We start from the raw sequence: 26,049 nt of genomic DNA, 5'->3' as shown, positions 1-26,049 counted from the left end.
GTGTAAAACCTATTTTTGACCTACTTTTGTATCTATATCGATATTTCTATGTCCGTTTGTAGTACTGCTTGTGTACAATGTTGTATCTCTCATGGAAATTCTTTGACTATGTGTACATGTTTCAGTTATGTGAAACTTTTGAACGATGTTTAAAACGTGCTTGCGAATTTAAATAGCTACTGAAATGGTTGTTATATAATATACTGTAAATGACTTGGTCCATAGTTAGGGAACGTAGTGTTGAATGCAAAAGATATGCGGAAACCCCGCAGCTGCGGAAGTAACCTGGCGGCGTACAAAAGGTGTGGTTGGCGCGGAAGTAGCAACACATCCTATGTGATGGGAAGGGAGTCGGGGCTGAGCAGTGCTGTGCTTAACGCCTCGCTAGCAGTAGCTGATCATTGTGGTTCATATTACTGGAGCTCTGTGGCCAGAAGAGCTTAAGGGAGTTATTTAAGTGGCTCGGATGCTGCATTTGGTGATACTATTATCATGGCATGGTTTTTCGCCCTATAAATATAATTCCGACACCAAGAAGGTATATAACAGGGCGAAGCCAACAGTAGTCACGACTGCATCACTGCCAGGTTAATAGCCACTGCAAATTACGCCACCAGTACCACCAGCATTCCACTAAATTGTTTATATTTGCCACTCTGTAAATGGACCAGGTATTTGCGAAATTTGGTTGATTTTAAAATAATAATTGTGGTGTTGCTAAAATCTTGATCTTACACCCGTGATTATCCTAAGCTACAAACCTGGACAGGACTCCTATCCTAGTGAATTCAATTCCCAGTGTCCTAATTTATTATGAGAAGGTGGTTGAACTTGAATTTAATTCTGCTTTGTCATTTGCACAGCCAATTATATTTTTGAGTATGTCAAAGGACTGCTTATGAAAGCGCATTTGTTATTTGAAGACTTATAGTTTGTTGTGCTTTGGTTAATTAATAATTAATGATAAGATACTTCCCGGCCCGCATCTCGTGGTCGTGCGGTAGCGTTCTCGCTTCCCACGCCCGGGTTCCCGGGTTCGGTTCCCGGCGGGGTCAGGGATTTTCTCTGCCTCGTGATGGCTGGGTGTTGTGTGCTGTCCTTAGGTTAGTTAGGTTTAAGTAGTTCTAAGTTCTAGGGGACTTATGACCACAGCAGTTGAGTCCCATAGTGCTCAGAGCCATTTGAACCATACTTCCCATTTCTCATACATATTGGTGTAGTTTTGTTGATGGGCAAACTATGAGAGATTAAGGGTCCTCATGTTCTAGGGTTGTTAGTTAATGAAACAATGCAAAGGCTCCCTCAGAGCCAGTGCAGTTAGATATGCATTCTGGTTAGTTCCTTCATACCGAGTTTAAGAAAGAACTATTTGCTGTTCCTTTAATAAGCTTCCTTTAATTTACGTCTATGGTCACAAACTTTTTGTTAACAGATTACCGGTTTCGGTCTTTAATGACCATCATCAGATCTGCTTCATAAAAACAAAATCCTATGAACCAGATCTGATGATGGTCATTAAAGACCGTAACCGGTAATCTGTTAACAAAATTTTCTGACCATAGACGTAAATTAAAGGATGTGTGTGGATATCCTTAGGTTAGTTACGTTAAGTAGTTCTAAGTTCTAGGGGACTGGTGACCTCAGAAGTTAAGCCCCATAGTGCTCAGGGCCATTTGAACCATTTTTGAACCTGTTCTAAACAATGAAGTTATAGAATATGATCATTAGCAGACCTCCTGATTTAAACTGTGAATCATTTCACGCTTTTCTCTGTTCAGTATTGCTATTAATTTCATGCGTCGGTAGTTGGTTTTATAAACTGTTACACCTAGTTCATTCAAGGTACGTGCTGTTGAGAGGGATATGTTACTGTTTACTAACTCATTGCCCATTTGTTTGTTAGTAGCACATTTATCTGCAAGGTTATGTTACTGTGTTGTAATGTGAACAGATAAGGAAAGAGTTTATTGTGTGTGTGTCAAGGAAGGATAGGTTAGCCTCAGCACTGCCTTCTGCTTTATCATTTTGTTTGCCACAAGAATGCCTAATTATGCTGGCGACCTGTTTTAATATGCAATGTTACAATTTGCTTTTGTTATGGGAGAACGTCTGTTCCTGACCCACCGTTTACTGTTGGTTATACTTTGCTGGGGTGTTTCGGAAACGATTCCTAGTTTGTTCTGTTTCCATTAGCTTATCTCACGGTCACAACTACTTACAAATTCCTCGCAGTGGTATAGCGTCAGCGTCGATCGTCGTTTAAAGTGATCGGTGCTACCGTTACAGTGGGACTGAGGGGACTCGCAATTGGGAATATGAGGAAGGGGTTTAACGGCTCCGGTATTTACGTAACAACAGGGATTGGCGATTAATTGCAGTTAAATGAATAATCGTAATTAATCTGGTAAGTGATTGTGGATATACCGGTATTTCCTTCATATCAACTAATTTTAGACAATCGGTTATCCTTACCGTTAACCATTTCAGGTTTTACTTTTTCGTTTTAAAGACTGTTTGGTGTTGACTTGCTAACTGTAGCTTGATTACGGAAGTAAATCCGACTACCGTCGAGTACTCATCGCGTAACATCGACAGAATTCGGAACACTTAAGGTCGACTGTGTTCTGTTTACGATTGCTGCCATCATGAACGACCTAAAAGTAGTGGCTTGTAAGTACCGAGGCGAATTCTTGTGTTGCGTATGCTGTTCAGAAATAAATGACGTAAGAAGCGTGTTTCAACATGAACATCCCGTGAGTTGTCAGCAACAGACGCAAATTAGTAGAGAAGCCCCCTTTCACGTAACCTCATCACAAGGCAGTAATGTCAGTCTTCCTCTTTTTACCACCCGAGTATGAGCTAGTCGGATTTCCATCTGTATCGAAGCCTTATTACTAAGTCTACTTTCCAAGTAATTTTTTGAAGATACTCGCTGAGTTAAAATCGTGGCATGAAACAAACCAAGTGTGGCATGAATATATTTTGATAAAAATATTATATAAATTGCTGTTCCTCATTTTGGTGCTTGTAAGCATATTCGTTACAGTATCTATCCTCAGATCAACGATTGTAATTAACTTTAATAATATATGTTAAATAGGTAGATATTGCTGTTAAAAATAAAGAAAATGACAACCATGTATTTCATAATACCGGGCAACTATTGTTAGCTACAAAACGGGAGCTTTACTTGAGGTATCATCGCCCTATTTTTTTTTTTTTTTGTAGAACAAACAATATTAGCGGAACACATTACAGACTAAACCTGTAACATGACAATAAATTGGTTGCTGAGAAACAGTTAATTTATTCCTTTAAATTATCGAAAATGCCATTAATCGACTCTTACAGTAGCCCACGCCTTCTTGACAAAAAAGGAGAACTTCCCGAAAATGTTAGACGAAAGTGAGAAACTGGAACCAATGTAATTTATTTCTGTAACAACGTGACAAAGTGTCCCCACACGTAAGTTATAATTTTGAGTGCATATGATGTGTGTGCTCAAGTGTTATCGAACCGAAGACTGCACAAGAGTGTGCCCCATTTTAGACATATTGTGGAAACGAATACTCTGCGAGATACATTTCATCGTTGGTTCCGATATAATCCCTGGTTCCAGAAGGCACTACTACATCATAAACCGCTGTGTAGCTCTGTTACATCTTAGACAAGGGGTGTCCAACCGGTGGCCCAAGGAAATTATCAATGCGGTCTAAGAAGTGGGAATCTAACACACGATCGGTAAAAGAAATTCCATAAAATTCCATTTGTGTTACGATAAACTGAAACATAATCCTAAAGAAAGGATGAAATACGCAGCAAAACTTTTGGATTCGATGCATGAATTTGAAAATAGGTATTAGGATTTTTCGAAAAAAGTAATCCGAATTTTTGTGTCCATGTGACATCTCAAACTATATACATACGTCGTCTGAAGATTTCCAACGAAAAGCAAAATTTCAACATGTTCTAGTATCTTGGTTGGACTTTTACAAATCATACCTGCTCTGAGACAGATAACCATTGCTGCACAGTGATGCGATATATGATTACATCATCTTCCTTTGGAAGCCCATTTGTCTACGAACAGTTATTTTTAAGAATAAAGCGCACGAAGAGTAAAAATAGAACCTAAATCTACAGCCTGAGAATTGCAACCGCTTCGATCAAGTCTAATATTGATACATTAGTTTCCCAAATTCAAATTCACGCTAATTCTATGATTTGCAGTTACTTATATTGTCACTGAAGAAGCTGAGTTGCATTGTCACCCTGGTGTAGTGGTTATGATAGCAGACTGTTGTATCGAGGGTCGTAAGTTCAAAACTCACCCGAACTGTCAAATTTTAATTTCGGTTCCAGTACATTCTATAAGTATCCACAAATGTCAAGAATCATTGTACTGGAATGTTCTGTAACAGTATATATACCGTATTTCTTCAGGCCGGGGACAGTTCGCTTCGCGCTCTTGTATGTGCAAGTGCTGAATAAACCTTCGTTAGGTGAAGTTAGTGTTCGTCATTCATCTACTTACACCTTCTTCTACGTGAAAATATATAAAATTATTAATGAAATCTCACACGTAAAACGTAAAATTAATTCCATCTTGCATTTTTTTGAATAGAGAATCACAAATTAATAAATTCTAAACTACTTAAATGTGCTAACTATATACCTCCGCCCGTCCACTTTTTTTCTCAGCGGTTATTGTTAGTGTTAAGTATATGAGTATTATGTGCGGCCCAAAAATACTCCTCTGCTTCCAGTGCGGCCTAGATAAACTAAAAGAAAGGATACCCCTGTCTTAGACAGTCTGTTGCTTGCCTGACAATGATGATGGGAGAGATTTTCACAGAGTATTAATGTGATAAGTTGACTCACCGCGTACAGTACGATTTTTTAAATATTTTTGTTTCATTAGCTAACTACAAATTAAATTTTTCCTTTTTAGCCACCAGTAGGTAGTTATTCCTGCGCTGGGCCCACTATTCTGCATCGAATTACGCACTATACTCTTCACGGACAAGTAAAGGAACAAACGACTGGGAAGAGGCTGAGCTGCAGTCAATGGCTGATTCCGATAACTTCTGGGCAAAGATCGTCTCTCGACATAACTTCCGCATCACACGAGTCTGTGTGAGTAACTGTCATGCGCAATAAGCAGGGCTTTACGAAGACAGTTGAGCACGCAGTACCCCTTATCAGAATCTGCAGGTGACGAGAGGCGAGGCTCGTAGGAAGACGAATGATTGAAAACCATCCGGATAGGGGTCAACCGACAGAATCATACTTTGGCGATATTAGTGTAGCCCGAATTCCACGAAATACGATCTGCATGACAAATAATCAGTACAGTCTCAATATTACTACGTACAAAACAGAGGAAGGCAGAAGGCGCAGTGAGTGCAGACTTGCCAACTCACCGACTTGTTACCCAGCTGCTTGATGCGACACGGCAGGTAGGCGTGCGTGCCCAGCTGGGCCGTTATGTTGGTAGCAGTGCTTGTGTCGAAGTAGGGCCCCGTGTAGAGGCCGCTGAACCTTTTGCTGTGCTGGTGCAGCACCGGCATCTCGGCTGTAACACACAAAACAACATCATCATCATCATTATCATCACCTCAAAGTCGCTCTCCTGGAAGTGGGTGTGGGCAAGTCCAAAACACTGTATAACTGTGGTGTGTTTACACATTACAACACTTCCCCAACACTGGTGATGCACAGGTAGCATTACCAAGTACATGAGGAACATTAACCTCAGTGACGTGCCCTAAACATATTCACTCAAAAAACTAAAAAAAAAAGTGGAGACAAGAAATAATTTATTACGCAGTCTGGCCATATTCCATAAAAATATTTTAAGGTAGGGGATGCTTGATGATTGCAGGTGCAACGGAAAGAAATGTGATCATAGATGAAAATTTGAGTACATTTTCTGTTATCGCAAATTGTAGAAAACTCACAGTAACAGATCTCCACGTAGGGAGGTCAGCTGCTATGGATATTAGTACCTCTGTCTCTTACTGCACCTAACACATATCCATACATAACCTGAAATATATAACAGTCACGTTGAATAAACAGCAGTTAGTATCGGAGTCTCGGCAACAACACTTACCTACTGAGCTGAAAAGCGTGCATGGAGCTGCAAAATGTTTCTACTGATTGAAGTTTTAAAAAAGCTTCTGCCAACTGCAGCTATGCTTCGCATTGATTAATATTCTTGGTGAAGTCATAATTCAGAATATTCGGAGAATAAAGCTCGTACTCATATTAAGGACAGAGTTGTAAATAAATATAAACGCACGCGTAGAATCGTGTTCTGTAATATAAATGTCAAAAAGAATGAAGACGTTTTATGAAATAAAAAGTAACCGCCTTCGGTTGCAATTATGATTTTATTTCAACATACGATGCATTTCGAACCCTGTGGGCTCATCTTCAGGTGCTCTGACCGTATATTCAACTTTCTCTTTCTTCAGCTTTAGGTTAATTTTGGTCGTGGTAAGATTACAATAGCATAGAGGGTGTCCATAACGTTTACTCTAATTTTAAGAATAAAAATTAATTATATTAATGATGGTAACGTTTGTTTTTGTATTGGTCTGCTAGGGAACCCATAAACTTCCTGAACAGCTGTGTCTCACGCAACACTTTCACCACGGGAGCACTTTGTGAGCAATATCGCAAAAACGGCTTCCCTCAGGACAAAGTTCTATGTGTTATGTGGTGAGCAGAAACCATATCACCGATTACTGTGCAGCGAAAACTGGTGTCCCATTATGGAAAGAAAGCACCTAATGTCTGTCTGATTTATCAGGACTTAGAAACTTTTAGCAACGGGGTCGCTTCAGAAACGGGCAGATCGTCTGTTTCGTAGGAGACCGCATTCACGAGGGCGCCACAGAAATCGATTAGACAAGCTTCGCGGGAGCTTCAAGTGCCAAAGAGTACAATATATGAAGTGGTTTGCAAACGTCTTAAATTGTTAACCGCCACAGTGTCCAGATCCTGGGAGCAGAAAATCCGTATGCTGTACGAGAACACATCCAGGACAGTTCAGAGTTTAATGTGTGGTGAGGGTAATGTGTGATCGAGCGACTGGACCATTTTTCTTCCTGAGAATAAATATAAGTGGGTATGTTTCCGTAGACATGTTGGTGAATTATGTGGTTCTGCAGCTACAGGATACCCAAGACAATATCGTGTTTCAGCAAGGTGGCACTCCTCATCATTAGGCTGCGATTTTCTTGTAATAGAGCCTTCTCACCATATAAATAATTTTTTAGATTAGTCTTTGTTTTGTAAACTTCTGTTCACACTGTGCCACTTTATAATATACTATTGTAATCTTACCAGGACGAGAATTAACACAAATCCGTGAAAAAGAGTACACTATCAAAGCACCTGAAGATTGGGCTCCAGGCCTCGAAACGCATCTCACATTGAAATAAAATCACCATTTTGACTGAAGGCGGATTTTTTCTTTATTTTACTAAAGTAATGCACTCATTGATAAACCACTGATAACAATGGATAAAATTAAGAAGATGTTTTAGGTGAATTTATGATTATTGTAACAATTCTAATGCAGCAATAAAGATTACACTTGTCCTGTGAATGATCACGTGCTAGACTGGTCACAATTTATAGAAAATATGAACAAAGAAAAGTTCTAGATATATCAGTAAAATCTGAATGCATGTATCTCAATAAGACTGTGCTGCCAACAGTATGCCTACCACACAGGTGAAGTGTGAAAAACTGGTATTGTATCACGTGCATCGGTCACTAATTACCTCTCTTGTACAACAGATGAAGTTTGAATACAACCGAAGAAGCATCCAAGACCTGAAAAGCTGCATTCAAATTCTACGCCGAGCTGCAAAATACATGCCGCAAATTCACCACACTTATTGTAGCTAGTTGCACAAGAGTCACTATCATAAAGCAACCTCAAAGCAAGCCGCCAAATCTGTTGCTAGTCGCGAAAACGTGGAACTGGCGAGGCAGTTGAACAGCCTCCGACTGAGAACCAGCACGCAGAATGCAGAACCGAAGCAGAATAGAGAATCCTTTATCTTCCAGTTCAACACGGCTCGCAAATCCGTTACACGTACCGCGCAGACCTCTGATTGCCTCTCACAACCTACATTTATTTGAACCTGCATACTGTATTCATCCAATGGTCTTCCTCTACAATTTTTAACCCCCCCCCCCCCTCCCGCCACCTCCCCAATGCTTCTCTTCGTTATCAAACTAATGACTGTTCCATGCCTCAGACTGTGTCTATTATAAGGATCCCTTCTTTTAGAGTAACTGAATCATAAATTTGTGTTCGAATCAGAAATCATCATTTATTCTATTTGTCAATAATGAGGTGTTATCTAAAAGAGCTGCATAAATATTCGGTAAGGTCATAATAAGGTTTGGAACTTGTGCGAAGAATGTCCACTTGTTTTAATTGTTGAGAAATTTAAAAATGTGCACTTCAGAAAATGTAGTATCCTATAACAGCAATGAATCACACCTGGGATATATCAACTCATACAAAGTTCTGGGGATAGCTGTATAGGGGGTGGTGTATGAAATGGAATGTTTACCTAGGCTTACCCGTATGTAAAGCAAGTGCGGACTTCATTTCACAGGTAGGATATGGGGAAAATTCAATTAGACTACCTAAGCCGTCACTTTACAGATTACGGTGCTGATTCCCAACTTCTGGCACGAGAAAAATCGATGCTCCAGAAGAATCATGAACACTATGACGCACCTCACGTTCAACCACGTCTGTTACAGGAAGCATATACCTCGTATTGGTCTATTCGTATCTTCACTGTACAACTGTGGTGATGAAAACAATGTCAGTCACATCGTTTTTGTCTCCACAAATACAAACCGATAAAAAGCAACAAGCCACCTCTTAACATCTGGTGACCATTGGTTACTGTTTACCGGCATATATCATTGGACTGCTCTGCTTCTAAGACTTGGCCGGCCGGAGTAGCCGAGCGGTTCTAGGCGCACAGTTTGGAACCGCGAACCGCTACGTTCGCAAGTTCGAATCCTACCTCGGGCATGGATGTGTGTGGTGTACTTAGGTTAGCTAGGTTTAAGTAGTTCTAAGTTCTAGCAGACTGATGACCTCCGATGCTAAGTCCCATAGTGCTCAGAGCCATTTGAACCATTTGAACCTTCTAAGACTTGAGAATATAGCACCTTTTAGATGCCTTTTCTCTGGTGGAGGTAGACAACTTCTAATACGATTCTACGGTAATTTTATGTATTAATTCCTATGTTTGCCATGCTCTTCAGTGTGTTTAATATTACATGTAAGATGATGTCTTTATAAGTCCTCCTCAGATGCCAAAATAAAAAAATAAAAAAAACGTTTTGGACCCAGTATTAAGAATTATTATATGGGGATATACCTCAGCCCTAGTTATTGCTCCCGTACCAACATCAAGGACAAGGTTAGAATAATACACTCCTGGAAATTGAAATAAGAACACCGTGAATTCATTGTCCCAGGAAGGGGAAACTTTATTGACACATTCCTGGGGTCAGATACATCACATGATCACACTGACAGAACCACAGGCACATAGACACAGGCAACAGAGCATGCACAATGTCGGCACTAGTACAGTGTATATCCACCTTTCGCAGCAATGCAGGCTGCTATTCTCCCATGGAGACGATCGTAGAGATGCTGGATGTAGTCCTGTGGAACGGCTTGCCATGCCATTTCCACCTGGCGCCTCAGTTGGACCAGCGTTCGTGCTGGACGTGCAGACCGCGTGAGACGACGCTTCATCCAGTCCCAAACATGCTCAATGGGGGACAGATCCGGAGATCTTGCTGGCCAGGGTAGTTGACTTACACCTTCTAGAGCACGTTGGGTGGCACGGGATACATGCGGACGTGCATTGTCCTGTTGGAACAGCAAGTTCCCTTGCCGGTCTAGGAATGGTAGAACGATGGGTTCGATGACGGTTTGGATGTACCGTGCACTATTCAGTGTCGCCTCGACGATCACTAGTGGTGTACGGCCAGTGTAGGAGATCGCTTCCCACACCATGATGCCGGGTGTTGGCCCTGTGTGCCTCGGTCGTATGCAGTCCTGATTGTGGCGCTCACCTGCACGGCGCCAAACACGCATACGACCATCATTGGCACCAAGGCAGAAGCGACTCTCATCGCTGAAGACGACACGTCTCCATTCGTCCCTCCATTCACGCCTGTCGTGACACCACTGGAGGCGGGCTGCACGATGTTGGGGCGTGAGCGGAAGACGGCCTAACGGTGGCGGGACCGTAGCCCAGCTTCATGGAGACGGTTGCGAATGGTCCTCGCCGATACCCCAGGAGCAACAGTGTCCCTAATTTGCTGGGAAGTGGCGGTGCGGTCCCCTACGGCACTGCGTAGGATCCTACGGTCTTGGCGTGCATCCGTGCGTCGCTGCGGTCCGGTCCCAGGTCGACGGGCACGTGCACCTTCCGCCGACCACTGGCGACAACATCGATGTACTGTGGAGACCTCACGCCCCACGTGTTGAGCAATTCGGCGGTACGTCCACCCGGCCTCCCGCATGCCCACTATACGCCCTCGCTCAAAGTCCGTCAACTGCACATACGGTTCACGTCCACGCTGTCGCGGCATGCTACCAGTGTTAAAAACTGCGATGGAGCTCCGTATGCCACGGCAAACTGGCTGACACTGACGGCGGCGGTGCACAAATGCTGCGCAGCTAGCGCCATCCGACGGCCAACACCGCGGTTCCTGGTGTGTCCGCTGTGCCGTGCGTGTGATCATTGCTTGTACAGCCCTCTCGAAGCGTCCGGAGCAAGTACGGTGGGTCTGACACACCGGTGTCAATGTGTTCTTTTTTCCATTTCCAGGAGTGTATATAGCACGTACAGATGTATTTAAACGGTCATTCTTTTAGCGCTTATAACGACATATTGGCAATTTTATTTTTTTTACTAAAACTACTTTATTTTAAAGTAATTGTAATAGTCTGACTATAAATGTTTTATTTGCGATGAAGAATAAACATTTGTATATGAGACATGCAGTCATGATGCGTGAAGTCTGAAGTCATCAGTTTAGAAACTGACTCATTGTAAAACAATATCCGTTTTTTGTCTGACAAATTTTACTTGTTACTTTCCTTTTTATTTTTCCTCCTCATAGCTGCAATCTGTTGAGACTCATGTATTACTGTAAGTTTCTTTAAGTCTGAGTAATTATTTATTTTTACCCAGTATTGTGTAATCTTCTTTTATTTTGTATAACTAATACCCCTGGTATGTTATTGAGAAGTTTTACAGTGGAAATGCGTGTGATTCTGATCATGTGAAGGCAAATAACTGGCTTACACAATGTCTGATTAGCCACCATAACGAAATCTCACTGAAATACTACCAACAGTAGTAATTATTGAGAACCTGACTTTTTAATTCACGAAGTAGCTTTTGGGCAGATTGTAAGCTGACTCAGTTTTGAAAATAAGAAACCAAGCCAGTTATCTCCGCAACTTACAATATTCGGTGCAAAATTGATATTTCTATTGATAGTCAGTTTATGTACAAATGTTCAAATGTATGTGAATTCCTAAGGGACCAAAGTGCTGAGGTCATCGGTCCCTAGACTTACACACTTCTTAAACTAGCTTATGCTAAGCACAACAGACACACCCATGCCTGAGGGAGGACTCGAGCATCCGGCGGTAGGGGCTGCGCAATCCCTGACATCGCGCCTCAAACCGCACACCCACTCCGCGCGGCTGATCGTCGATTTAAGTCTCGGGCTGTAGAGTTAAACGCTCCAAACGCAAATGGAATGGGAGGAGACAGCAATATGTGACATAACGGGAAGTAACCCCTTCCGTGCACTTCACGGCAGTCTGCAGACAAAGCACACACACGTCGATGTAGAAGTGCGGTAGTGTGGACTGACTGACAAGCTCGTGAGCAGCAGCGGACCGTCAGCAAGCCATCTACATCTACATCTATACTCTGCAAACCACCATGAGGTGCGTGGCGGAGGGTACATCCCACTGTACCAGTTATCAGGGTTTCTTCTTATTCCATTAACGTATGGAGCGCGGGACGAATGACTGTAAGAATGCCTCTGTGCGTACATTAATTATTCTAATCTTATCCTCACAGTCCCTCTGTGAGCAATATGCTGCGGGTCGTAGCATATTCCTAGAGTCAACATTTAAAACCGGTTCTTGAAACTTTGTTAACAGACTTTCTCGGGATGGTTTCCGTCTCTCTTCATGAGTCTGCCAGGTGAGTTTCTTCCATAAATCTGTGACACTCTGCCACGTATCAAACGCACCCGTGACCATTCATGCTGCCCTTTTCTGTATACGTTCAGTATCAACTGTTAGTCCTATTGGATATGGGTCCCACAAACTTCAGCAATATTCTAGAACCTCTCGCACGAGCGATTTGTAAGCAATCTCCTTTGTAAACTGATAGCACTTCAAAAAAATGTTCAAATGTGTGTGAAATCGTATGGGACTTAACTGCTAAGGTCATCAATCCCTAAGCTTATACACTACTTAACCTAAATTATCCTAAGGACATACACACACACCCATGCCCGAGGGAGGACTCGAACCTCCGCCGGGACCAGTCGCACAGTCCATGAGTGCAGCGCCTTAGACCGCTCGTCTAATCCCACGCGGCAATGGCACTTCTGCAGTAATCTACCAGTAAACCAAAGTCTACCACCTGCTTTACCCAAAACTGAACCTACACGTTATCATCCCATTCCATATCCGTACAGAGGGCTATACCTATGTGTTTGTATGAGTTGGACGATTCCAACAGTGACTCATTGATATTATAGCCATAGGATACTGCGTTTTTTCGGTTTGTGAAGTGCACATTTTTACACTTCTGAACATTTAGAGCAAGTTACCAATCTCTGCAACATTTTAAAATCCTATCAAGATCTGCTTGAATATTTATGGAGTTTCTCTCAGCCATCAGGGTGGCCCGTGGCGTCTCGTGTATCTGAGCGTCCGTAACACGAGCCTTCACCAGACGTGGCTGCCTTCAAGCGACTGCCGACACGATCGACCGCACTGACGAGGCCCCGACCGAGATATCGACTCGAGTCACGAGAGTCATAAATCGCGGCCCGTTATCATCCATCTATTTTGCACCGCCCACGCAACGGAACAGGTCGTCACCGCTCTATTTATGCTCACAGCCGTCGCCGCCTTTACTAGGCGCCAAGCACTGTGTGCTGTGGTGTTTGAAGTTGTATGGGGGGGGGGGGGGGGGAATGGGGGCTGGTAGAATCCATCAGTGCGGCCGCCGGCTTTGAAACTCGATACTCTTGGCGGGGAAAAAGCAAGTCTCGCTCCACAAAAGCACGGCAGGGAATCAATGATCGCGCTGTTCCGCTATTAGTGCTGCTTCGGCACAAACGGAAGCGGACAACGATTGCAGGGTATCTCGTCTTCCTTTCATGTCCCAGAGTAAACATTACTAGTGCTACTATTCTAGCAATCACAGAAGTGTCAACACCTTACAGCGTCCCCAGTGCCATATTACGAAAAGACTTAAAAACAGTATTTATAAAGAAGAGACATTCATAAACTGAATAATATATTTTTTTCATGTAACCGTAAAACAATAATATCTCTGTCGAGAAATGCAAAGAAATGCAATGCAAAGAAATATAGCAAAGTGATCTAAAGAGACGACAAGATACGCTCTTTTGTTAATTTTTTAGTCGTCTTCTCTTCTTCTCTTGTCTTTATTGTGTATCGACGGACATCTTTCGAGTGCTGGCAAATATAAGCATATTTGTATGAGTTAAGCATATAATATAATGATGTAATATTATTGTGCACTTTTAATTTGTAAGAGGTGATCCCGATTTCATGTCCGCCTTCCTTGAATTAACCTGCATTCAAGTAATCTACAGCTCAACAATCGCAGCGGCCGATGCAGCCAACGACACCATTACGTGGCGATATTAACTTATGAAAAATTAGCGGAAGCGGAAAACTCGCCCGCTATTAACATAATATTACTTTTTCTCCACAGCCGCCCGACGTTGCAGAAAATACTTAGCTTTAAGATTCTTATTTTCAGTACCATAGCCGAGACCCAGAGCCAGGACTCCGACTACAATACAATGGTTAACGGGGGTAAGAAAAAATACTCTCGCGCGTGTGTGAGCCGCAATTGTAATTAATAACTAAAGATCTTTTGCTTTAAAGTGAATTGACTAGCCGAGGAAATTAATATGAAAAGTTTATTACATTGTTCAGTTTGTATGCTCATGTTTTAAGATGCAGGGAGTCTAACATTCATTAACGTAACAAATAATTTGAGATTAATAGCCGGCCGCGGTGGTCTAGCGGTTCTAGGCGCTCAGTCCGGAACCGCGCGACTGCTACGTTCGCAGGTTCGAATCCTGCCTCAGGCATGGATGTATGTGATGTCCTTAGGTTAGTTAGGTTTAAGTAGTTCTAAGTTCTAGGGGACTGATGACCACAGATGTTGAGTCCCATAGTGCTCAGAGCCATTTGAACCATTTTTTTGAGATTAATGTTGTTGAAAAGGAGAACTTTAGGAAAGCATTTAATCGTAAAATCAAAATTAAATGGAATATCATTTTTATTAAGGCCCACCACGTAAGTCGGCAACAATCAAGTAATAATAATAACAATAATAATATATTAAATTACGACGGCCGACGGACGCGAGAACCTTCACAGTTACATGTGAAATGTGATGCAGAAAGAAATTGTAATGACCTGCCGAATGCCAATAATAAAGTACCTGTCTTTCAAGAAAATATTCTTAGAAACTTAAAAATGCAATCAGTGTAGTACACAGACTGTACACAATAATAATAATAATAACAATAATAATAATAAATCTGAATACTCTGATAAAAAGCTGACGAAACAATTGATCATATCTTGACTGTCGCGAAAAGATCGCTCAGACTGATTAAGAGCAGAGACACAAGGTTCAAAATGGTTCAAATGGCTCTGAGCACTATGTGACTTAACTTCTGAGGTCATCAGCCGCCTAGAACTTAGAACTAATCAAACCTAACTAACCTAAGGACATCACACACACCCATGCCCGAGGCAGGATTCGAACCTACGACCGTAGCGGTCGCTCGACTCCAGACTGTAGCGCCTAGAACCGCACGGCCACTCCGGCCGGCAGAGACACATGGCTGTGGCACAAATGATCCACTGGAAATTATGACAAAATTGCCGTCTACCGGTTTCGGGGAACTGGTGAGACCACAAGCCAAATAAAATTGTCGAAAACAAACTTAAAATGACTGTGGGTCGAAAACAAACGTAAAATTGCTGTGGGTCGAAAACAAACGTAAAATGACTTTGGGACTTCCCACTTCAGACGATTCGACTGCTGGTTCACAGTACACCAGACATCACAGCAGCTGAAGAAAAGAAAGTGTGGATCACTGTAATTGCTATCACAGCAGAACCGACAGGTGACAAAAGAACCGACGAAATAAAGACTTGAAACACTCGGCACATTCGAGGCTCTGGTATAAAAACGTGGGAGTGGTATGGCTCTGAGCACTATGGACTTAACTTCTGAGGTCAGCAGTCCCCTAGAACTTAGAACTACGTAAACCTAACTAACCTAAGGACATCACACACATCCATGCCCGAGGCAGGATTCGAACCTGCGACCGTAGCGGTCGCGCGGTTCCAGACTGAGGCGCCTAGAACCCCTCGGCCATCCCGGTCGGCTGAGAGTGGTCATAGTGGTTCTTGGTCCACATAGGCCAGTGACGAAACATCTTAATTAGCGCTGGAAAACCTTTGTCACTGATAAAATATTCATTTTCTAATGACGAGAACTGACTCTTCAATCATCATCATCAACAACAACAGTAGGCAGATGATGGCTGAAGGGCTCGCTATCTATTAATACCGCTTTGCTGGCCTCTGTTCTGACCAGAACCGAAGTTGGAACATTCCGAAACATCGGTCAGGGGCGTAAAGATGGTGTAGCCAAATAAAATAAGTTTCGAAACTAGACGGCTGAAAGGTGTTTGATTTGACACCCTGTCCCTGACAGCTGAGTCCCACATCCATCTCTGAAAATAACTTTTGCGAAACCATGCTTGTGGCTGGTTGTCACTTAAATTATAAACCTTATAACACGAGGTCGTGCTGTAAAATAATGTCCCCGAAATTGTTATGTGAAAACTCTTAAATCCTTTGACATAAAAGAAACTCTATTAACATTGTATATCTTTATTCTTTATGTCTCCATATTAATATCTCAACATAATCGCTCTGGCGACGAACCCTTTTCTCCCAATGAAAGACCACTTTGTTACATAAATGGCCATTAAAATTGCTACACCAAGAAGAAATGCAGATGACAAACGGGTATTCATTGGACTAATATATTATACTAGAACTGACCCGTGATTACATTTTCACGCAGTTTGGGTGCATAGATCCTGTGAAATCAGTACCCAGAACAACCACCTCTGGCGGTAATAACGGCCTTGATACGCCTGGGCATTGAGTCAAACAGAGCTTGGATGGCGTGTACAGGTACAGCTGCCCATGCAGCTTCAACACGATACCACAGTACATCAAGAGTAGTGACTGGCGTATTGTGACGAGCCAGTTGCTCGGCCACCATTGACCAGACGTTTTCAGTTGGTGAGAGATCTGGAGAATGTGCTGGCCAGAGCAGCAGTCGAACATTTTCTGTATCCAGAAAGGCCCGTACAGGACCTGCAACATGCGGTCGTGCATTATCCTGCTGAAATGTAGGGTTTCGCAGGGATCGAATGAAGGGTAGAGCCACGGGTCGTAACACATCTGAAATGTAACGTCCACTGTTCAAAGTGCCGTCAATGCAAACAAGAGGTGACCGAGACGTGCAACTAATGACACCCCATACCATCACGCCGGGTGATACGCCAGTACGGCAATGACGAATACACGTTTCCAATGTGCGTTCACCGCGATGTCGCCAAACACGGGAGTGACCATCATGATGCTGTAAACGATGCTGTAAATCCGAAAAAATGACGTTTTGCCATTCGTGCACCCAGATTCGTCGTGGAGTACACCATCGCAGGCGCTCCTGCCTGTGATGCAGCGTCAAGGGTAACCGCAGCCATGGTCTCCGAGCTGATTGTCCATGCTGCTGTTCGTGCAGGTCGTTGTTGTCTTGCAAACGTCCCCATCTGTTGACTCAGGGATCGAGGCGTGGCTGCACGATCCGTTACAGCTCTGCGGCTAAGATGCCTGTCATCTCGACCGCTAGTGATACGAGGCCGTTGGGATCCAGCACGGCGTTCCGTATTACCCTCCTGAAACCACTGATTCCATATTCTTCTAACAGTCATTGGATCTCGACCTACTCGAGCAACAATGTCGCGATACGATAAACGGCAATCGCGATAGGCTGCAATCCGACCTTTATCAGAGTCGGAAACGTGATGGTATGCATTTCTCCTCCTTACACGAGCCATCACAACAACGTTTCACCATGCAACGCCGGTCAACTGCTGTTTGTGTATTAAAAACTTTCCTCATATCAGCGCTTTGTAGGTGTCGCCACCGGCGCCAACCTTGTGTGAATGCTCTGAAAAGCTAATCATTTGCATATCAGAGCATCTTCTTCCTGTCCGTTAAATTTCGCGTCTGTAGCACGTCATCTTCGTGGTGTAGCAATTTTAATGCCCAGTAGTGTAATACCAACACAACAGAATGTTTGACTTTATTGGCGGAGCCACAACCTCGCCTCTGCTTGCCTGGTTCTGCACTATCAAAATGCAGTCCTCGAAGGTGTTGTTTAAGTAATCGAGTGTATGGATTACGATCGATGACACAGTGAACCCAAGGCATCGGATTGTCGCAGCGCTCGCGTGTGGTCTGGCGTTCTCATGCTGAAGTAGAGGGTGCTCCATGTGAGGACGAACAGTTTCTGCAGTTAGAAAACAGATTACAGAACGCTTTTGTCACGCACCAACGTAGATACGTTATACACCGCAATGTTACGCGCTTCTTTTCGGAGCCTTCTACCGGTAGCGGACAGCAACTTCTGTCAGCGAAGCTAGTAATTCGACAGGGTCATTTGCATGAGATAAATAATATCTCAGTCTATACTGAGAACGGAATAAAAATTTTGGAGGCATTACCTTTTAGCACCCCCTCGTTGGCGAATGCTTCCTGTACTGCAAACGTTGAAGCGGGGAGGACGCTCACTACCTTTGACGGTTTGTTAGCGCTAGCGACTGTCATCGGAACACGAGCGGACACCAGCGAATGTGAAACAAACACGGCCGGATGCAGTTCTCTTGCTCTCGCCTACCGTTTATACTTGAGAGAATTCTCGTTAATCGACGGTCATTCGCCTGGCTTCGTCACAACATTGACGAATATTCTTAGTAAACGTTATTGAGTTCATGACCAGCGACCGTCTACAGGTTTTATGACTCATATCCGAACAGAAGCTCCTGTCACACAACATAGATTTCACATTTCACGACATCGGGTATAGTTCATGGACTAAAATCAAAAGAGTAACATTACTTCGCGCCAGTGGAAATTCAATTCCGCCCTGTGGCATTTCGTCGAATGGCCGCTGTTTCTGGTCATCTCTTGCGCGGAAACTGCGCAGGCCTGTTATTGGTTTTCGGATTAACGGTTTCGTTGTGTCAGGCGTGATAATAGGGACTATTTACATAAATTCTAACATTTGTCGCGGCTGGCGAAATCCGCCACTGCCGCCGATTCGAGCACCGCCTCCCGTGACCATAAACAATAAATCCTGTTGTTCTAAACAACGCTATTCCGGCGTTAACTACTAACTCGTGTGCGAAGTGCTTATGCGAACCGAAACGCCAGCTTTGTCATGAAACAGTGCGCCGTATTATCTGTGAGTGGTGTCGTGGGCCCCCGGGTGGCAGTTTGATATCGACCTTCTGGAGCGGAATTGGCACAATTTGTTACGTGAATGATCGTTCTCCATCAACTATATTATGCAACGGGAAAGTCAATTAGATACTGGAAAGGTTATCCAAATTAAAGAAGAAGTGAAGTACATTAGTCCATAAAGTACTGTTAACACTTATAAAGTAATCAGTGTAATTACATAAAACTGCAACCAGCCACATTTTTGAAATGTTTATTTATTCTATGAAGCGATTTTCGAACTTTTCAGGGTCATCTTTAGATGGTGCACAGAAGGTTACATAGATATTTAGAAGCATAATGATGGGTGCTGGCTCTTTGATAAGGAGGTGGAACACTGAGTAGCAGTTGATCGAGACATCAATCAGAGACACGCAACAGGACGAAAAAATTTGCAGATGACATGCTCTAAATGAAAAAAAAAACCGACGAAAAAGGGCACAGAACCCGATGTATAATAATGCAGTTAATTTAGCAATGTAATCTTAAGAAATTAAAAAAGTTGACCCACGGAAGATGACACATAGGTGTCGAAACATGTCTGGGTGAATATAAAAATTAAAAAAAAAAAAAAATTAATTGTGTTTGCATAAGGCTGATTTTCAAAATAAACCCAAGTTTCAAATCGCAAACCTGAAAAGCATCAAGAGGGTCTTCAAACGTTAGTAAAATGAGGTGGAATACGCTTTAACGCATTGCCATGAGTATTCTTTATATGCCAATTTGGATCTACAATTTAGTTTTGTACTTTCTGCGATAGAATGTGTGGCTTTCGGTGTTAATGTCCATCTGTCTGCTTCCATTGTGATGGTCAATTGGTACCAAATCCTTCACTTTTACAGAATATCTATGCATATATACTGTAATAACGAAACGTTCGACAATGTAAAATGGTGCAAGACACTCGAAATCCTGAGAAAAACAGGTTTAAGTTACAGGGAAGGCGGCTAGTGCACAATATGTACAAGAACCTAGAGGAAACAGTAAGACTGGCAGACCAATAACGAAGTGCTCATAATAAACAGGGTGTAAGACAGGCATATAGTCGTTCTCGCCTATTGTTCGGTCTACACATCGAAGAAGCAATGAGGGAAGTAAAAGAAAGCTTAATGAGTGGGATTAAAATTCATGGAAAAATGATATCAGTGATAAGATTCGCTGATGACATTGATATGCTCAGTAAAAATGAAGAAAGATTGCAGGATGTTCTGAATGGTATGAAAAGCCTAATGAGTGTAGTATGAGGATTGAGAGTAAATGGAAGAAAGATGAAAGTAATGAGGAGTAGCAGAAAAGATAATACCTATAAACTTAACATTACAACTGGGTATCACGAAATAGACGCAGTTAAGGAATTCTCCTACCGTGAGGGCATTGAAGAAACGACATCTGCGTGTTCGTCACCTCAAAAATGCAAACGAACTACTCCTTCCCCATGACAACGCGAGGCCTCACATACGTCTGCGCACCCAAGAGGAGCTCACAGAACTTAATTGGACTGTTCTTCCTCATCCACCCTACAGCTTCGATCTCACACCCTCCGACTTCCATCTGTTCGGCCCAACGAAGGATGGACTCCACGGGGAGCAGTACGTGGACGATGAGGAGGTTATTGATGCATCAGCACGTTGGTTTCGACGCCAAGGAGTAGAGTTGTACAACGCGGGCATACAGGCTCTCCCAGTAAGGTGGCGTAAGGCCATCGCTTTGAATGGAGATTATGTTGAAAAACAGGGCTTTGTAGCCAAAAGAGTGGGGATTAGTATGGTACATTAGGATCCTGAACACAACTGACCAGCTTTCAAAAGAAAATTGTTGCATTACTTATTGAAAAACATTCGAGGATTAAAGTCGGTGCGAAACACTTACATGACGATACCCGAGTAATAAGTTTCCTTTAATTTACGTCTATGGTCACAAACTTTTTGTTAACAGATTACCAGTTTCGGTCTTTAATGACCATCATCAGATCTGTTTCATCAAAACAAAGTCCTAATGTACTGCAGCCATAGTGGCATCGTCAAATGTTAAATGCGGAATCAGCACCAGCATCGTCAAATACATATAAATAACATCACATGCACGAGTCAGTACTAATGAAAACGTGAATCGTGCATGTGATGTTATTTATATGTATTTAACGATGCTGGTGCTGATTCCGGACGCACGAGTCATGTTGTCAGTAGTACTGACTCGTGCATGTGATGTTATTTATATGTATTTGACGATGCTGGTGCTGATTCCGCATTTAACAATTGACGATGCCACTATGGCTGCAGTACATTAGGACTTTGTTTTTATGAAACAGATCTGATGATGGTCATTAAAGACCGAAACCGATGATAGGTTAACAAAAAGTTTGTAACCATAGACGTAAATTAAAGGAAACGTATTACATATACGGGTCACTGCTTTTTCGCGACGATGTCGCAGCTTGAGGGATACCTGAGTAATCTTGTAGATGTACATAAACCTATAAACATCGAGTTTAAGTAGAGTTAAAACAGAACTCTCTTCATTCTTTTGGTTTTTTATCAGCCGTTGCTAACTTCAGCAGACTTGTACAGCGAACATGGTGGCGTTATACGAAGGCATCCAGAAAGGTAACGCAACGAGGTGTCAGAATTATCGGACTATCGACCAAGTGATGTGGCGTAGCGGCTAATACGATGGACTCGTATTCGGAGAGAACGAAATTCAAATATCCCGTCGGACCGTAAATATTTTTGCGTCCGTCGTTTTAGATTACACCGGCGTGGTTCCCTTGGTTAGGAGACGGCAGATATAATTCCTTGCCGAAGTACGGTCCTAGCTTTCGCACCTTGTAAATGTCATCCTTTCGACGATTAATTAGTTTACCCTCATTGAAGCAGATTCACAGGTCTTTTCTGTAATATTTGAGAACAGGGTCACGAAAATCGATAGCTTACCGAAATATATACCAGTGGAACGCGGCACACACTTAGTGAAATTTTTGTTCAATGTGTTTCTTAGTGGCACGTCTAAACAGAGTTGTCTAGGTTCCAGAGTTGGGCACGTCGACTAAAATCCTGCCGGCCGGATTGGCCTAGCGGTTCTAGGCGCTTCAGTCTGGAACCACGCGACCGCTACGGTCGCAGGTTCGAATCCTGCCTCGGGCATGGATGTGTGTGATGTCACTAGGTTTGTTAGGTTTAAGTAGTTCTAAGTTCTAGGGGACTGATGACCTCAGATGTTAAGTCCCATAGTGCTCAGAGCCATTTGACTAAAATCCTCGTGACTGAAAAAAAACAATTATACTTGGCCATTATCTGACAGGTATTCACATCAATGAAAGTTACATCTTGAGAACGCTCTTTAGTTATCCGTTGGTTAATTCTGACAATGAAGATTAAACACTGTCCTTGTAGTAGGATATAGCGAATTTCGTTTTGAGTCAATTGTCTTACTTCACGTAGTTTCAGCTAGCATCATTTAATGTCTACAAAGAAAATTTTTCAACCGAGGCTATCACTTCATCTTAGAGATAGTGTGCACTGTTCGAACCCTTCCTGACGGATTAAAATTGCCGCTGTGTGTGTCGGACAAGGATACGAAACCGAAATTTTTTTTAGGGTCCTGTACTTCCGTCGGTAAAAAGGGAACCCATATAGCATCACTTTGTCGTCTGTATGAGTGACTGACTGTCTGCCAAAAACCCTTTTTCCCGTGAACAAGTGAACGCATCAAGTTCCAATTCTTGTCACACGGTAAGGTCTACGGTTCTGCGGTGGTGTAGAAATTAGGAACTTCTAAGTCAATGCAATCAGAAGATACGACCATATATGCCACATACTTTTATACTGGCAAACTCATTCATCAAAAACTATAGAGTACTTCCCGTTGATCTAGAATCAAAAACTTTGGCAGGTAGCAAGGTTTCAGAGTACAAGTAAGGACCACAATCATTACATTATTAATTTGTAATTATATCACATGATAAGTTACTTTTGTTCATTTGTTTTGGCACTGTCTGTCTGTCCTCGTCTTAAGACCCCATTTTCTCAGGGGTGAGTTGTGCACACTGAAGATTCAAAGAAACTGTTTCATCTGCCTAATATCGTGAATGACCCACAGGCGCACGCAAAAGTGCAGCAACACGACGTGGCATAGACTCGACTAATGTCTGAAGTAGTGCTGGAGGAACTTTACACAATGAATCCTGCACAGCTGTCTATAAATTCGTGAGAGTACGAGGGGTGGAGATTTCTTCTGAACAGCACTTTGCAAGGCATCCCAGACATGTTCAATAATGGTCATGTCTGGGGAATTTGGTGGCCAGCAGAAGTGTTTAAAACCAGAAGTGTGTTCCTGGAGCAACTCTGTGGCAATTCTGGACGTTTGGGTTGTGGCATTGTCTTGCTGGAATTTCCCAAGCCCGTCGGAATGCACAATGGACATGAATAGATGCAGTTGACCAGACAGAATACTTACGTACGTGTCACCTGACACAGTCGCATCTAGACGTATCAGGGGTCCCATATCACTCCAACTGCACACGCCCCACACCATTAAAGAGCCTCCAACAGCTTGAAGAGTGCCCTGCTGACATGCAGGGTCCATGGATTCATGAGGTTGTCTGCACACTTGTACACGTTCTTCCGTTCGATACAATTTGAAACGAGACTCGTCCGACCAGGCAATATGTTTCCAGTCATCAGAGTCCAATTTCGGTGTTGACGGGCATAGGCTAGGCGTAAAGCTTTGTGTCGTGCGGTCATCAAGGGTACACGTGTTGGCCTTCGGTCCCGAAAGCCCATATGGTTGATGTTTCGTTGAATGGTTCACACGCTGAACTTGTTGATGGCCCAGCATTGAAATCTGCAGAAATCTGCGGAAAGGTTGCACTTGTGTCACGTCGAACGATTCTCTTCAGTCGTCCTTGGTCCCGTTCTTGCAGGATCTTTTTCCGGCCGTAACGAGGTCGGAGATTTAATGTTTTTTCCGGATTCCTGATATTCACGGTGCGCTCATGAAATGGTTGTACGGGAAAATCCCCATTTCATCGTTACCTCGGAGGTGTGTCGCATCACTTATGCGCCGACTGTAACACCACGTTCAAACTCACTTAAATCTTGATAACCTGCCATCGTAGCAGCAGTAACCGATATAACAACTGCGGCAGTCACATGTTGTCTTAGATATTCGTTGCCAACCGCAGCACCGTATTCTGTCTGTTTACATATCTCTGTATTTCAATACACATGCGTATAGCGGTTTCTTTGGCGCTTCAGTGCATGAATGTGGTGAGAATGGGTGCGGGCGCAGTACACCACTCTCTTAGCCGTAGCAGGTTTAGCAGACCTGGTTCTGCTACCCCTCATTCATGCAGCTCCTCAGCTGGAATCATGAGGACGAGTGCATCAGGTTCTGGATCCCCACCAAGTAAAAATCCCTGGAAGTACAGGAAACCGAAAGTGAGTCCGTCGCTCGGCAGGCAGCCTCACTGTCCGCTCAGAAACGTAGTTGGATACTTTCTAGTGTAGTGAATAGCAAATCAAAACAATTAATAAGTTATTCAGGTAATATATATCTGATTGGTGCGAAAAGTGGCAATCGACTCTGAACACATGGAAGTGTGAGTTACTACTCCCCAGTACTATTACAAAACAAGTGATACAGTTTCAAATGGTTATCGATTCACTTTAATACGTAGGGATTACAATGAGAAACACCTTAAAGTGGAAGGATCATATGGAAAATGTTGTAGGGAAAGCGTACAAAACACAGCGTTTGGATGGTAAAACACTCACCAGGAGAAGCAAATCCATCTGCTTGCAACTCCCATATCCGACATATTCGGCAATATGACCGTGCAGTGTGTAATCCTTACCAAACAGATTTGGAAGAATGTGTCACAGAAGTTGAAAGAAGATGTGTTCTTTGTTTGCTTGCTGCCTCTGGATCACGGGGTCCCAGGTTCCATTCTTGGCCGGGTTGAAGATTTTCTCTGCCCGGGGACAGAGCGTTTGTGTTGTCCTTATCATCATCATCATCATCAACATCATTATCATCATCATCATTCGTGACAGTGGCTACATTGGACTGTGTAAAAATTGGTACTTTTTGCGGGCGCTGATGATCGCGCAGTTGAACGCCCCCCAAACCAAACATCATTATCATCATCATCATCATCTTTGTATGTTGCCATGAAATAGGGGAGAGTATGTTACGGAGAGAGTATGTTTCGGATAAGGGACATGGGTTGGAAATGACTCAAACGAAACCCTTTTCATTACGGCGGAATACTTTCACGGATTTCAGTCAAAAATTTTGTCCTCTGGCCGCCAGAATACAGGGTGAGGCAAGTGGCCTGGAAGAGTATATACAATCTGACGCAAATGTATGCATTAACGGGGGATGTAAAGACTTACAGTTACTTCCAGCAGGTTGGAGGAACTGCCCACACGCCCGGCCAATCGTTGGAGCACATTTACACAGTCTTCACGGCCAGTCGTCACGGCTGACAGAGTTCTTAGCAAAGGTGACTCGAGTTGCGGTCCTAGTTGGCCACCCAAGTCATCTGATGTGTCAGTGTACGATTACTTTGTCTGGGGAGCCCCCAAGTGAAAGGCGCATCGTAATCTTCCAGAACTGCAGCAGAACATTTCGGCTGAAACTGCAGCAATTCCAGCAGTCCAGCTTCGATCAGCCTTCAGCTACTTGCTGACCATGGGTCAAAAGAGCCCAATCTCCCTGTTTACATATCTCTGCCTTTGAATACGCATGCTTATACCAGTTTTCTTGGCGCTTCACTGTGTATCACGTCTGTATCAGTGTCGGATAACTGGTAAAAATCTGCAGTGTTTACCAATCACAGGATAGGAGGGTGCGCAGTTAATTAATACGTATCGTCGTTCCTAGTCAGTACGACCTATTAGTGGGCTGTAGTACTATTTGAACAGTAATTGCGGCTACCCTGAACTGTGACGCGCGATAGTTTAGTGTGCAAACGCAATACAGCTACGGCAAACCAAAGTGAGAATGTGAGCTGAGCTAAACTGCTAATAGGAGCATGATTGGCTCTAGCCAGTGTTGTCAATTGTTTTATTTACGAGCTCAAT

General features: G+C 43.1%; 1 protein-coding gene across 1 annotated transcript in view; it reads right to left on the bottom strand.

Annotated features, from left to right (window-relative positions):
• LOC124545894 (protein sidekick-2-like) overlaps window positions 1-26,049 on the bottom strand; it is a 1,033,035-nt gene that overhangs the window by 376,058 nt on the left and 630,928 nt on the right. Inside the window, exon 3 of the mRNA XM_047124853.1 lies at window positions 5,424-5,575. Within this exon, the coding sequence (XP_046980809.1) occupies window positions 5,424-5,575 (152 nt within the window). The remainder of the gene's footprint in view (window positions 1-5,423; window positions 5,576-26,049) is intronic.

This window comes from Schistocerca americana, chromosome 8, assembly GCF_021461395.2.
Source record: "Schistocerca americana isolate TAMUIC-IGC-003095 chromosome 8, iqSchAmer2.1, whole genome shotgun sequence".
NCBI classification, from domain to species: Eukaryota; Metazoa; Arthropoda; class Insecta; order Orthoptera; family Acrididae; genus Schistocerca; species Schistocerca americana.
The sequence above is the reverse complement of the archived record's forward strand: the minus strand, read 5'-3'. Positions and strand labels throughout refer to the sequence as shown.